Source organism: Anabrus simplex, chromosome 6, assembly GCF_040414725.1.
Source record: "Anabrus simplex isolate iqAnaSimp1 chromosome 6, ASM4041472v1, whole genome shotgun sequence".
Taxonomy (NCBI): Eukaryota; Metazoa; Arthropoda; class Insecta; order Orthoptera; family Tettigoniidae; genus Anabrus; species Anabrus simplex.
The window spans coordinates 67,604,012-67,619,313 of NC_090270.1; the positions used below are offsets into that span (position 1 = coordinate 67,604,012).

At 41.7% G+C, this 15,302-nt stretch overlaps 1 protein-coding gene across 2 annotated transcripts in view; it reads left to right on the forward strand.

The window, feature by feature from the left end:
* Positions 1-15,302, forward strand: part of LOC137501180 (putative serine protease F56F10.1) — a 519,998-nt gene that overhangs the window by 492,985 nt on the left and 11,711 nt on the right. For both annotated transcript variants that reach the window (XM_068228040.1, XM_068228041.1), the window contains exon 8: positions 13,784-13,953. In XM_068228040.1, coding sequence (XP_068084141.1) covers positions 13,784-13,953 — 170 coding nt within the window. The remainder of the gene's footprint in view (positions 1-13,783; positions 13,954-15,302) is intronic.

A 15,302-nucleotide genomic window follows, 5' to 3' on the forward strand; every position in this document is an offset into this window, starting at 1 on the left:
CACTGCAGTAGACTGTCCAACTCGAGCTTAAACCTCTTTAAAATTGAACCTCAGCTTCTTGCATGTTCAGTCTTAAAATAAACTAGCTCCATTTTCTCCATTTCTTTCGTTTTAAAACAAAATTTTTAATCTTTCCGACATAATTAGAGTTTGTTGTACCGCTGAAGAAAGAGTGAATTACCTCTCTCCTACAAGCTAGACAGAAAATAATCCACTCTCCCATCTGTGGAAATTTTTGGATCGCAGTTGATCCACTGATTGTACGAGTGTTGGGACAAGTCACGGCAGCTACGTTTTTTCCGTACGAAAGCGGGATCTACCAGACAAATGGAGATAAACAAATGGGAGTGGGGAGCATAAGGTGCAGGGAAATACGAACAATGCCGAGTAGATTTAGCAGGTGTGGAATAAGCACGGAAATTTTCAGCCATACAATTCTCGTGCTACATAAGAGGAACATTTCCTGAAATACCCTACGTTTTAGTTCCCTGTAAAGAATCCTATGCCTGAGACCAAAAGTGTGAGCACAGGAATCACGTTCATGATATATGCCGGTGTCCTTAAACTTTTGATATGACCTATACTATGAATGCCAGGCTTTCCAGGATATATGACGGTTGTCCAAATCCGAGCAAGTAAAAGTTGGCAAGACTCATACCACAACAACGATGATGATGTTGTTGTTGATGACGATGATGATGACGACGACGACGATTGGACCATCAGTTTATAGATTGTTTTGATGCAGAGATTCATGAACCCTCAGCTACGATCTTCATATCTGTGTACCTGTTACATGATATATCTATGCTAAGTTTCTTTGCTAGTGGTTTTACGTCGCATCGACACAGATAGGTCTTATGGCGACGATGGGATAGGAAAGGCCTAGGAGTTCGAAGGAAGCTGCCGTGGCCTTAATTAAGGTACAGCCCCAGTATTTACCTGGTGTGAAAATGGGAAACCACGGAAAACGATCTTCAGGGCTGCCGACAGTGGAATTCGAACCCACTATCTCCCGGATGCAAGTTCACAGCCACGCGCCTCTAACTACACGGCCAACTCGCCCGGTGCTAAGTTGTTTATCACATTCATGTATTGGTCTCTATCCATCATTTTACCCCGTACTTTTCCCACAGGGGTATTTTTCCTGTAAAGTGAACTGAACAACACTGAGGTACTCAAGATGCATCGTATTATTCTACTTTATTTTTCTGTCCCAGTTTCATCAAACCATGCATCTCTCACCAACTTAATTCAGTATCCCCTTGTTTGTGCTATAATATACCTAGCTCGCCTTCAACATTCTTCAGTGATACCACATTTTAAAGAGTTGTGTTCCCTTTTTTTCCCTTGCATCACTTATTGTCCATGATTCACTTCCATCTAAAGCAACTTTTCACGCAAAACGTGTCACTGAGCATTTTTTATGTTTTACGTTCTGTGTTCATTTTTACTAATTCCTACATGATAAGTTAATGCTTCATTCTCAAATCTGACATTTCCTACATCACCTGATTACTTTCGACTGCATTCCATTACTAATGTATCAATCCATTATATTCATTGTGCACTCATTTTCCAAACCTGTGCCCATAAAATTAAGTAATTTTCAGCAAATCATCAACAGACGCAGATGAAATAACATTATCATCCGAAAAAGAGCTTTGATTTAGTCTCTAATAATATTGTTATTCGTTTTTCTAATACTGGTTCCCTTCACCGTCTATTCTATACCAGGTGCCCTACAGACCCGTACATTCTACTTGTAAGTGCCCCGATGCACTGACGATCAATGCAATGCCTAATCGCAGGTTTACAAAGGAACGCTAACATGTGCTGTACTTTGGATGTGAAACAAATAGCAGTCATTTTACCACACACGTTCCCTAACAGTGTGCGTTTGTATATAAGCCATTTATACAGAAAATAAAATTTAATAACTCATTAAGTTATACATGTACAGACATTCCAATCTATCAAAACGCAACTCGTATGTGGTATATGCCTTGAAAGATTAACTAGCTTTTAATTGCAACTCTCTTCGGTGAAATACGTATATAGAATTCAGGTGGCTATTTGGAAACTGCTGCGCATATTGCCTACGAGCTTTGGATTCATTCTGACGAGATTCTCCATAGATTTTAGTCTATGCCTGGGTATTTGTCGTTGCTGAACACATCAGCCATTGTCAATATGCTGACAGCAATTGTAGTGCTACTGTGTCAAATACCAGCCTACTAATATGCGTTCGAAATATGCGAACTAACGCAATGGGGTGAATTAGACGGGTAGCGCCTAGGAATATAAAGCGAGCAGTCGTCCCGTTGTTATCTCTTCGTATTCTGATGTAACCTTCCTGAAGGCAGTAATACGTCAGTGAAAATCAGTTATTAGACAACCCGTTCATCACTAGTGCATGGGGGACAGTAGTATAATTGGATGGTTCGGCGGCCTCCTCCTCCTCCGGCTCTCGGAAGAGGCCTCCTCCTCAGCCAGTGGCCTCCTCCTCCTCAGCCAGTGGCCTCCCAGTGGCCACCTCCTCCTCCTCCTCAGCCAGTGGCCTCCCAGTGGCCTCCTCCACCTCAGCCAGAGGCCTCTTCCAGTGCTGCCAACTTAACCTAACTAGCGCGAGATAAACAAAGCCACGTGCTTTTTGACAGACAACAACGCACCGCTAACCTCAGTACTGCCATCTTGACGGGCCTAAACCTCAGTAGTGCCAACTTAACCTCACAAGCGCGAGGTAAACAAAGCCACGTGCTTTTTGACAGCCACGTGCTTTTTGACAGATTTGTAAACAAAGCCACGTGCTTTTTGACAGCTGTCATCGACAACAACGCATCGCAAACCTCAGTACTACCATCTTGACGGGCCTAAACCCCAGTAGTGCCAACTTAACCTAACTAGCATGAGGTAAACAAAGCCACGTGTTTTTTGACAGCCACGTGCTTTTTGACAGACAACAACGCATCGCTAACCTCAGTACTGCCATCTTGACGGGCCTAAACCTTAGTGGTACCAACTTAACCTCACTAGCGCGAGGTAAACAAAGCCACGTGCTTTTTGACAGCTGTCATCCGCCATCTTTAAACCACAAAGCACTGTGCTGCCCTCTTTATCGCAGTAGCTGCAAAATTCGTCACCTGTCATCCGCAGTGCTGCCATCTTGACGGGTCTAAACCTTAGTGCTACCAACTTAACCTAACTAGCGTGAGGTAAACAAAGCCACGTGTATTTTGACAGCTGTCATCCGCCATCTTTAATCTATAGAGCACAGTGCTGCCCTCTTTAGCTACTTACCTTTGAAATGTGGTGGCGGATAATTTGAAAAATGCTTTTTGACAGCAGCCATATTTGTACACCGTGCTGCCCTCTTTAGCTAGATACCTGTGGTGGCAGACAATTTCACGTGACAGCAGCCATCTTTAATCAAGAGAGCACCGTGCTGCCCTCTATGTGGTGGCGGCAATTTGAAAAATTCTACATTCTCTTGTTTGGAAACAAACCCATGCGCTTTTTTTTGACAGCTGTCATCCGCCATCTTTAATCCAGAGAGCACCGTGCTGCCCTCTTTAGCTACTTACCTTTGAAATGTGGTGGCGGCAAATTCTACGTGCTCTTGTTTGGAAACAAAGCCATGTGCTTTCTTGACAGCTGACATCCGCCATCTTTAATCTATAGAGCACAGTGCTGCCCTCTTTATCGTAGTAGATGTAAATTCGTCACAGCTGTCATCCGCAGTGCTGCCATCTTAACGGGCCTAAACCTTAGTGCTACCAACTTAACCTCACTAGCGTGAGATAAACAAATCTACGTGCTTTTTTGACAGCTGTCATCCACCATCTTTAATCTATAGAGCACAGTGCTGCCCTCTTTAGCTACTTACCTTTGAAATGTGGTGACGGATAATTTGGAAAATGCTTTTTGATAGCAGCCATCTTTGAGCACCGTGCTGCCCTCTTTAGCTAGATACCTGTGGTGGCAGGCAATTCCACGTGACAGCAGCCATCTTTAATCATGAGAGCACCGTGCTGCCCTCTACGTAGTGGCGGCAATTTGAAAAATTCTACATGCTCTTGTTTGGAAACAAACTCACGTGCTTTTTTCTGACAGCTGTCATCCGCCATCTTGCATCACAAACCTCTGTGCTGCGCTCTTTAGCTAGATACCTTTGAAATGTGGTGGCGGCAATTTGAAAAAATCTATGTGCTCTTGTTTAGTAAACAAAGCCACGTGCTTTTTTTTGACAGCTGTCATCCACCATCTTTAATCAATAGAGCACTGTGCTGCTATCATGCGGGTAATTTCATCACCTGTCATCCACCATCTTTAATCTACAGAGCACCGTGCTGCTCTCTGTAGTAGCGGGCAATTTGAAAAGTTCTGTTAGCTGTCATCCGCCATCTTTGAGCACCGTGCTGCCATCTATGTGGTGGCGGTAAATTCCACGTGCTCTTGTTTAGTAAACAAACTCACGCGCTTTTTTGTCAGCTGTCATCCGCCATCTTACATCGCAAACCTCAGTGCTACACTCTTTAGTTGAAATATGGTGGCGGATAATTTAAAAAGAAAAATTCTACAGCAGCCATTTCTCGGCGCTAATTGCACAAGATGGTGGCTATACATGACTCCTTAAAGGTGCTTATGCAAGATGGCCGCTATACATAGACTCCCTTGGGATGCTTGCGCAAGATGGCGGTTATACATGGCTCCTTTTGAAATATGGTGGCGGATAATTTAAAAAGAAAAATTCTACATCAGCTATCTCTCGACGCTAATTGCACAAGATGGTGGCTATACATGACTCCTTAAAGGTGCTTATGCAAGATAACCGCTATACATAGACTCCCTTGGGATGCTTGCGCAAGATGGCGGTTATACATGGCTCCTTATGAGACGCCCTAGAGATGCTTGCGCAAGATGGCGGTTGCTCTTATGAGGTGGCTTAAGGGTCCTTGCACAAGATGACTAGAGACGCCCTAAGGATGCTTGCGCAAGATGGCGGACGCAAGATGGCGGCTATACACAACTCCTTATGAGACACTTTAAGGGTGCTTGCGCAAGATGGCTGCTGCTCTTAGCTTAGAGGCTAACGTGTCGTGCTAGTTCGATTCATTAAATTTGGAGGCTTAAATGCAAAATGTTAAAATTCTCGAAAACGATGCATCGTAGAGCAAAACGGACAAAATTTTTCTGACCAATGATTTAACAGCTGCTGTTATGCATGCGGTGGAGGGCAATTTGAAATTCTATGTGCTTAATCAACAGAGCGCCCTGCTGCCCTCTTTAGCTGAAATGTGGTGATGGATAATTTGAAAAATTCTTTTGACAGCTATCATCCTTAAACAATGGCGACTATACATAGGCTGTTAAGGCCTTATCATGCTCCTCCTCCTCCTCCTCCCCCTCCTCCTCCTCCTTCTCTACCTCCTCCTCCGCCTCTTATGTCAAGGCATAGCTTTATATCGAACAAGTTTAAACCTGCATCGCGAAGGCAAGCGCGTGCAGCGATAACATTATTGTGCATGTTTAGACTTTCGAAACATAAGAAGAGTAGAATCAAACGCTGTACTCGATACGACATGTGATCAGAACATTGATTGATGCGTTCAGAAAACAAAATAAGTGATCAAGACTAGAATCGAACACTGTACTCAATACATCATGTGTTTAGAATATGTCAGGGGATACGCTTGTTCTAAGAAGATCAGATTGAAACATAACAAGACTAGAACAGAACACTGTAATCGATGTTGTTAACTTCAACATGTGATCAGAACATTGATTGATGTGTTCAGAACACAAAATAAGTGATCATGACTAGAATCGAACACTGTACTCGATACAACATGTGATCAGAACATTGATCGATGTGTTCAGAACACGAAATAAGTGATCAAGACTAGAATCGAACACTGTACTCAATACAACATGTATTTAGAACATGTTAGGGGGTACCCTTGTTCTAAGAAGATCAGAATGAAACATAACAAGACTAGAATCGAACACTGTAATCGATGTTGTTAACCTCAAGATATGATCAGAACATTGTTTGATGTGTTCAGAGCAAAAGTACAATTTTGATGATTTGCGCAGCTAACTCGCTCGGTAAACGATGTGGCCAAAGTATAACTTCAAATTATTTACCTTCCATCATTCGTCTTGTGTGTAAAAATCAGTCGAACAAGTTATCGCATAAACATAGCTGAAAAAAAATCGTGATAGGGTATGGAACCCAGGGGTTACATCTTGTCAGAAGAGCAAAAAGGATGAAAGGACTCTTCCTCCTCCTTACCGCACATTCCTTGGCTAAAGGGCTAATGGGCTAAAGGGCTAATGGGCTAAAGGGCTAAAGGTGCAACAACCTCGTCGATCGCTATCAGCAAGAACGCTTGTACTTTGTAGAAAATTAATCTTTATTTGTAAATGGTTTTATGTTCAGAACAAGGAATGGAACCTAGGGGTTACGTCTTACGTAATAAAATCCCCGAGGTGCGATGAGTTACGTTTTTCGAACTAGTGTTTGGAACACTGAACTTTTCAAGAAGATAGCAGAGAGTTTAGCAATGTTCTGTTGTTGGATTTTAAATTCCGCGCTACAACATGCATAAGGTGGCAGCCTTGAGGTTTACCGCCGTAAAGATGGCAAGAGTGAGGTTAACAATGTTCTGTTGTTGAATTTTTAAAATTCCGCGCTATAACATGCATAAGGTGGCAGCCTTGAGGTTTACCGCCGTAAAGATGGCAGCAGTGAGGTTAGCGACGCTCTATTGTCCTTCAAAGTGAGGTTAGGGTTCGTCAAGAAGACAGCTGTCAAAAAAGCACGTGGCTATGTTTACCAAGCAAGAGCACGTGGTCGTGACGTCACGGTCACGTAGTATGCCGCCTCAGCATGCAAAGTTTAATGTCTACAACTACGTAGTAAACATTCTGCTATGTTCACAAGATTTTTTACACATAACTATTCTTTATGCTTTAAGTTCATTCACATAGGCTATGCTAAGATAGCAGCACAAACACATGCGAACTTTGTACATTCTAATGGAATAAGTTTAGTACTATGTGCATCATGGATACATGATGTGTGCACGCATTTAAACTTGACTATACGTAATGCTGCTGCTTTGTTTACAAGATTTTTATACATTGCTATTCTTTATGCTTTAAGTTCGTGCACACACAAGCGATAGTCGTACGCTCTGGCAGGAGAAGTTTAGTACGACAGTCGATGCATACATTATCGATAGGTGATGTGTACACGCTTTAGAACATAGCTCATCTTTATGCTTTAAGTTCGTGCACATGGGTTTGGGATACACAAAAGCGATTGCTACATGCTCTAGCGGAAGAAGTCTAGTACGATAGTCGATGCATGTAAAATCGATAGGTTATGCTAAGATAGCAGCACACTTACATGATTTTAGCACAATCTAGTGGAAAAAGTTTAGTATGATAGTCGTTTCGTGCAAAATCATTAGGTAATGTGTAAACGCTTTGAAACAAGGCTATTCTTTGTACTTTAAGTTCATGCGTACAGGTTATGCTAAGATAGCAGCACAATCTAGCGCAAGAAGTTTAGTACGAGACATGCAAAATCGATAGGTGACGTGTACACGCTTTGAAGCATGGCTATTCTTCGTACTTTAAGTTCATGGGTATAAGTTATGCTAAGATACCAGCACAATCTAGCGGAAGAAGTTTAGTACGAGATTCGATGCATGCAAAATCGATAGGTGATGTGTACACACTTTGAAACATAGCTATTCTTTGTACTTTAAGTTCATGTGTATGAGTTATGCTAAGATAGCAGCACAACCTAGCGGAAGAAGTTTTGTACGAGAGTCGATACATGTAAAGTCGATAGGTAATGTGTACACGCTTTGAAACATGGCTATTCTTTGTACCTTAAAGTCATGCGTATAGGTTATGCTAAGATAGCAGCACAATCTATCTGAAGAAGTTTTGCACGAGAGTCGATACATGCAAAATCGATAGTTGATGATTACACGCTTTGAAACATGACTATTCATTGTACTTTAAGTTCATGGGTATAGGTTATGCTAAGATAGCAGCACAATCTAGCGGAAGAAATTTAGTACAAGATTCGATGAATGCAAAATCAAAAAGTAATGTGTACACGCTTTGAAACATGGCTATTCTTTATACTTTAAGTTCATGTGTATAAGTTATGCTAAGATAGCGGCACAACCTAGCGGAAGAAGTTTAGTACGATATTTGTTGCATGCAAAGTCGATAGGTAATGTGTACACGCTTTGAAACATGGCTATTCTTTGTACCTTAAGGTCATGCGTATAGGGTACGCTAAGATAGCAGCACAATCTAGCGGAAGAAGTTTAGTACGAGAGTCGATGCTTGCAAAATCGATAGGTAATGTGTACGCGTTTTGAGACATAGCTATTCTTTGTTCTTTAAGTTCATGCGTCTTAGTTATGCTGAGATAGCAGCACAATCTACCTGCAGAAGTTTAGTACGAGAGTCGATACATGCAAATTCGATAGTTGATGTGTACACGCTTTGAAACATGACTATTCATTGTACTTTAAGTTCATGGGTATAGGTTATGCTAAGATAGCAGCACAATCTAGCGGAAGAAATTTAGTACGATATTTGATGCATGCAAAATCAATAAGTAATGTGTACCCGCTTTGAAACATGGCTATTCTTTGTACTTTAAGTTCATGTGTATAAGTTACGCTAAGATAGCAGCACAACCTAGCGGAAGAAGTTTAGTACGATATTTGTTGCATGCAAAGTCGATAGGTAATGTGTACACGCTTTGAAACATGGCTATTCTTTGTACCTTAAGGTCACGCGTATAGGTTATGCTAAGATAGCAGCACAATCTAGCGGAAGAAGTTTAGTACAAGAGTCGATGTGTGCAAAATCGATAGGTGATGTGTACACGCTTTGAAACATGGCTATTCATTGTACTTTAATTTTATGGGTATAGGTTATGCTAAGATAGCAGCACGATCTAGCGGGTGAAGTTTAGTTCGATGGTCGATGCATGTAAAATCGATAGGTCATGTGTACACGCTTTGAAACATAGCAATTCATACTGCTGCTCTGTTCCCAAGACTTTTAAGCATAGCTAACCCTAATACTGCTCTTAACGACGTCGAGCTAAGGATTGATTACGTGACCCTGATGTCACGACCACGTGCTCTTGTTTGGTAAACATAGCCACGTGCTTTCTTGACAGCTGTCTTCTTGACGAACCCTAACCTCACTTTGAAGGACAATAGAGCGTCGCTAACCTCACTGCTGCCATCTTTACGGCGGTAAACCTCAAGGCTGCCACCTTATGCATGTTATAGCGCGGAATTTTAAAAATTCAACAACAGAACATTGTTAACCTCACTCTTGCCATCTTTACGGCGGTAAACCTCAAGGCTGCCACCTTATGCATGTTGTAGCGCGGAATTTAAAATCCAACAACAGAACATTGCTAAACTCTCTGCTATCTTCTTGAAAAGTTCAGTGTTCCAAACACTAGTTCGAAAAACGTAACTCATCGCACCTCGGGGATTTTATTACGTAAGACGTAACCCCTAGGTTCCATTCCTTGTTCTGAACATAAAACCATTTACAAATAAAGATTAATTTTCTACAAAGTACAAGCGTTCTTGCTGATAGCGATCGACGAGGTTGTTGCACCTTTAGCCCTTTAGCCCATTAGCCCTTTAGCCCATTAGCCCTTTAGCCAAGGAATGTGCGGTAAGGAGGAGGAAGAGTCCTTTCATCCTTTTTGCTCTTCTGACAAGATGTAACCCCTGGGTTCCATACCCTATCACGATTTTTTTTCAGCTATGTTTATGCGATAACTTGTTCGACTGATTTTTACACACAAGACGAATGATGGAAGGTAAATAATTTGAAGTTATACTTTGGCCACATCGTTTACCGAGCGAGTTAGCTGCGCAAATCATCAAAATTGTACTTTTGCTCTGAACACATCAAACAATGTTCTGATCATATCTTGAGGTTAACAACATCGATTACAGTGTTCGATTCTAGTCTTGTTATGTTTCATTCTGATCTTCTTAGAACAAGGGTACCCCCTAACATGTTCTAAATACATGTTGTATTGAGTACAGTGTTCGATTCTAGTCTTGATCACTTATTTCGTGTTCTGAACACATCGATCAATGTTCTGATCACATGTTGTATCGAGTACAGTGTTCGATTCTAGTCATGATCACTTATTTTGTGTTCTGAACACATCAATCAATGTTCTGATCACATGTTGAAGTTAACAACATCGATTACAGTGTTCTGTTCTAGTCTTGTTATGTTTCAATCTGATCTTCTTAGAACAAGCGTATCCCCTGACATATTCTAAACACATGATGTATTGAGTACAGTGTTCGATTCTAGTCTTGATCACTTATTTTGTTTTCTGAACGCATCAATCAATGTTCTGATCACATGTCGTATCGAGTACAGCGTTTGATTCTACTCTTCTTATGTTTCGAAAGTCTAAACATGCACAATAATGTTATCGCTGCACGCGCTTGCCTTCGCGATGCAGGTTTAAACTTGTTCGATATAAAGCTATGCCTTGACATAAGAGGCGGAGGAGGAGGTAGAGAAGGAGGAGGAGGAGGGGGAGGAGGAGGAGGAGGAGCATGATAAGGCCTTAACAGCCTATGTATAGTCGCCATTGTTTAAGGATGATAGCTGTCAAAAGAATTTTTCAAATTATCCACCACCACATTTCAGCTAAAGAGGGCAGCAGGGCGCTCTGTTGATTAAGCACATAGAATTTCAAATTGCCCTCCACCGCATGCATAACAGCAGCTGTTAAATCATTGGTCAGAAAAATTTTGTCCGTTTTGCTCTACGATGCATCGTTTTCGAGAATTTTAACATTTTGCATTTAAGCCTCCAAATTTAATGAATCGAACTAGCACGACACGTTAGCCTCTAAGCTAAGAGCAGCAGCCATCTTGCGCAAGCACCCTTAAAGTGTCTCATAAGGAGTTGTGTATAGCCGCCATCTTGCGTCCGCCATCTTGCGCAAGCATCCTTAGGGCGTCTCTAGTCATCTTGTGCAAGGACCCTTAAGCCACCTCATAAGAGCAACCGCCATCTTGCGCAAGCATCTCTAGGGCGTCTCATAAGGAGCCATGTATAACCGCCATCTTGCGCAAGCATCCCAAGGGAGTCTATGTATAGCGGTTATCTTGCATAAGCACCTTTAAGGAGTCATGTATAGCCACCATCTTGTGCAATTAGCGTCGAGAGATAGCTGATGTAGAATTTTTCTTTTTAAATTATCCGCCACCATATTTCAAAAGGAGCCATGTATAACCGCCATCTTGCGCAAGCATCCCAAGGGAGTCTATGTATAGCGGCCATCTTGCATAAGCACCTTTAAGGAGTCATGTATAGCCACCATCTTGTGCAATTAGCGCCGAGAAATGGCTGCTGTAGAATTTTTCTTTTTAAATTATCCGCCACCATATTTCAACTAAAGAGTGTAGCACTGAGGTTTGCGATGTAAGATGGCGGATGACAGCTGACAAAAAAGCGCGTGAGTTTGTTTACTAAACAAGAGCACGTGGAATTTACCGCCACCACATAGATGGCAGCACGGTGCTCAAAGATGGCGGATGACAGCTAACAGAACTTTTCAAATTGCCCGCTACTACAGAGAGCAGCACGGTGCTCTGTAGATTAAAGATGGTGGATGACAGGTGATGAAATTACCCGCATGATAGCAGCACAGTGCTCTATTGATTAAAGATGGTGGATGACAGCTGTCAAAAAAAAGCACGTGGCTTTGTTTACTAAACAAGAGCACATAGATTTTTTCAAATTGCCGCCACCACATTTCAAAGGTATCTAGCTAAAGAGCGCAGCACAGAGGTTTGTGATGCAAGATGGCGGATGACAGCTGTCAGAAAAAAGCACGTGAGTTTGTTTCCAAACAAGAGCATGTAGAATTTTTCAAATTGCCGCCACTACGTAGAGGGCAGCACGGTGCTCTCATGATTAAAGATGGCTGCTGTCACGTGGAATTGCCTGCCACCACAGGTATCTAGCTAAAGAGGGCAGCACGGTGCTCAAAGATGGCTGCTATCAAAAAGCATTTTCCAAATTATCCGTCACCACATTTCAAAGGTAAGTAGCTAAAGAGGGCAGCACTGTGCTCTATAGATTAAAGATGGTGGATGACAGCTGTCAAAAAAGCACGTAGATTTGTTTATCTCACGCTAGTGAGGTTAAGTTGGTAGCACTAAGGTTTAGGCCCGTTAAGATGGCAGCACTGCGGATGACAGCTGTGACGAATTTACATCTACTACGATAAAGAGGGCAGCACTGTGCTCTATAGATTAAAGATGGCGGATGTCAGCTGTCAAGAAAGCACATGGCTTTGTTTCCAAACAAGAGCACGTAGAATTTGCCGCCACCACATTTCAAAGGTAAGTAGCTAAAGAGGGCAGCACGGTGCTCTCTGGATTAAAGATGGCGGATGACAGCTGTCAAAAAAAAGCGCATGGGTTTGTTTCCAAACAAGAGAATGTAGAATTTTTCAAATTGCCGCCACCACATAGAGGGCAGCACGGTGCTCTCTTGATTAAAGATGGCTGCTGTCACGTGAAATTGTCTGCCACCACAGGTATCTAGCTAAAGAGGGCAGCACGGTGTACAAATATGGCTGCTGTCAAAAAGCATTTTTCAAATTATCCGCCACCACATTTCAAAGGTAAGTAGCTAAAGAGGGCAGCACTGTGCTCTATAGATTAAAGATGGCGGATGACAGCTGTCAAAATACACGTGGCTTTGTTTACCTCACGCTAGTTAGGTTAAGTTGGTAGCACTAAGGTTTAGACCCGTCAAGATGGCAGCACTGCGGATGACAGGTGACGAATTTTGCAGCTACTGCGATAAAGAGGGCAGCACAGTGCTTTGTGGTTTAAAGATGGCGGATGACAGCTGTCAAAAAGCACGTGGCTTTGTTTACCTCGCGCTAGTGAGGTTAAGTTGGTACCACTAAGGTTTAGGCCCGTCAAGATGGCAGTACTGAGGTTAGCGATGCGTTGTTGTCTGTCAAAAAGCACGTGGCTGTCAAAAAACACGTGGCTTTGTTTACCTCATGCTAGTTAGGTTAAGTTGGCACTACTGGGGTTTAGGCCCGTCAAGATGGTAGTACTGAGGTTTGCGATGCGTTGTTGTCGATGACAGCTGTCAAAAAGCACGTGGCTTTGTTTACAAATCTGTCAAAAAGCACGTGGCTGTCAAAAAGCACGTGGCTTTGTTTACCTCGCGCTTGTGAGGTTAAGTTGGCACTACTGAGGTTTAGGCCCGTCAAGATGGCAGTACTGAGGTTAGCGGTGCGTTGTTGTCTGTCAAAAAGCACGTGGCTTTGTTTATCTCGCGCTAGTTAGGTTAAGTTGGCAGCACTGGAAGAGGCCTCTGGCTGAGGTGGAGGAGGCCACTGGGAGGCCACTGGCTGAGGAGGAGGAGGAGGTGGCCACTGGGAGGCCACTGGCTGAGGAGGAGGAGGCCACTGGCTGAGGAGGAGGCCTCTTCCGAGAGCCGGAGGAGGAGGAGGCCGCCGAACCATCCAATTATACTACTGGGGACACTCATGAGTAGAACGTATGGCGTTGTGGGACCACCTGGAATAATTTTTTTTTCTATTTTTTAAAGAGAGACCCAATATTTTCTTCCCTTCACAAACTTGGTTCGTATTTTCATTAATATACTTGTTTCCTAATCCACATGCCTCGCTGGTATCGCTTTAATGTTACAGTATTACTTTGGAAATGGTTGAAGAGAATGTACGTAAAACTAATCTGCGATATGGTGGAAAAACTCCGAACGTGACAAACGTGGTGTTCATGCACGGCTCCAATGACCCTTGGAGCACTTTAGGTGTACTCAGTGACCTCTCTGAGTCAGCAAGGGCATTCGTCTTTGAAGGTAAGTGGTAAGGAGGCAATTTGCTATCTGCAGAGCCAGAATTTTGTTAACATGCCATTTTCTAACTGGTGCGTCATACACATTGCTATAACATACATAAACCCTGATCATAGCCCCCTTCATTGTAGAAATGCATATTTATTGTATTTTTCGTCATTTTTTAGCCTTTCTTTACTTGGTCTTTTTTTAATGTTGTCTATTATTTTTATCAACTCGTTATATTATTGTTTCCAAGCCATTTTCCATTTGTTTTGCGATGTTATTTAGTCATGTTTATGCATTTGTTTTGGGTAATCAATATATCTGTATAATCATCCGGTTTTTAGTTAGAAAATACTCAAATACCAAAGGGTTCTAAAACTGTCAAGTAACATTCTACAAATCTTAACCACACTCATTGGAAACCCACATCCCTAAATCATGGAGATTCGATCTTTTAACATTTCAGAAAAATGAATAATAATATGAAAATATCAACAGAATTAAAATAGCCTGCTCTACGAATAGAAGTATACATACATATATATGTCAGACGAAGGAAATACTATATACTACACAGAGCTTTCACGATGAAAATGCCATCAGGAAACATACTGTTTGAATAACTACACTGCAATTATACTGGTTAATCGTATCCTGATTATAAAATACTAGGAACAAGAAGCTAAATATAGAAATATACAAATACACTAAATACGTATAGTTATGGACAATTTATTTATTTATTGATTTACTTATTTATTTACTAAGTTAGTTAGTCAGTTATTATTCGATAATCGGCCTGCTAGGCCGCTGTGTTGAGCACGGCGTTCATCCGACCACTTTTCACCAGTTGTCCACTTCACATCCTGGAAAGTCCTAAACGTCGTTTTATCATTGTAGCATTGAGAACTTTATATTTGAGTGAAGTGTTGAGATTGGTAGTTTTATTTTATACAGTGCGAGCTTTATCTATTCATGTGTAATTCACTTTAAGTGTAAGAATGCCAATGATAAAATCCTCCAAATCTTTTCATTAAAGGAAAATTATTTCACAATTCAGCGAGGATATTTTTTCTGCAGATGGTCATATGTCTTTCTGTTAAGTCTGCGAAGTGAAAAGGGTAGTAGATAAAGGATTTAATTTTCAGCAACATGTAGATCACGACAAACAGTGGTATTCATAATATCAGTCGATTGCATATGATTGTAACATCTAGGTCATTACAGACCTCTAAAAGATTTTATAATGTGTAGAATTTAAATTGGTGTTTGATAACATTTGATATCATGTCATATGTGTACATATCTATATACCTCTAGGTGTATTTATAAGATTATTTGATCATTTCATATTGTCATTTCATCCC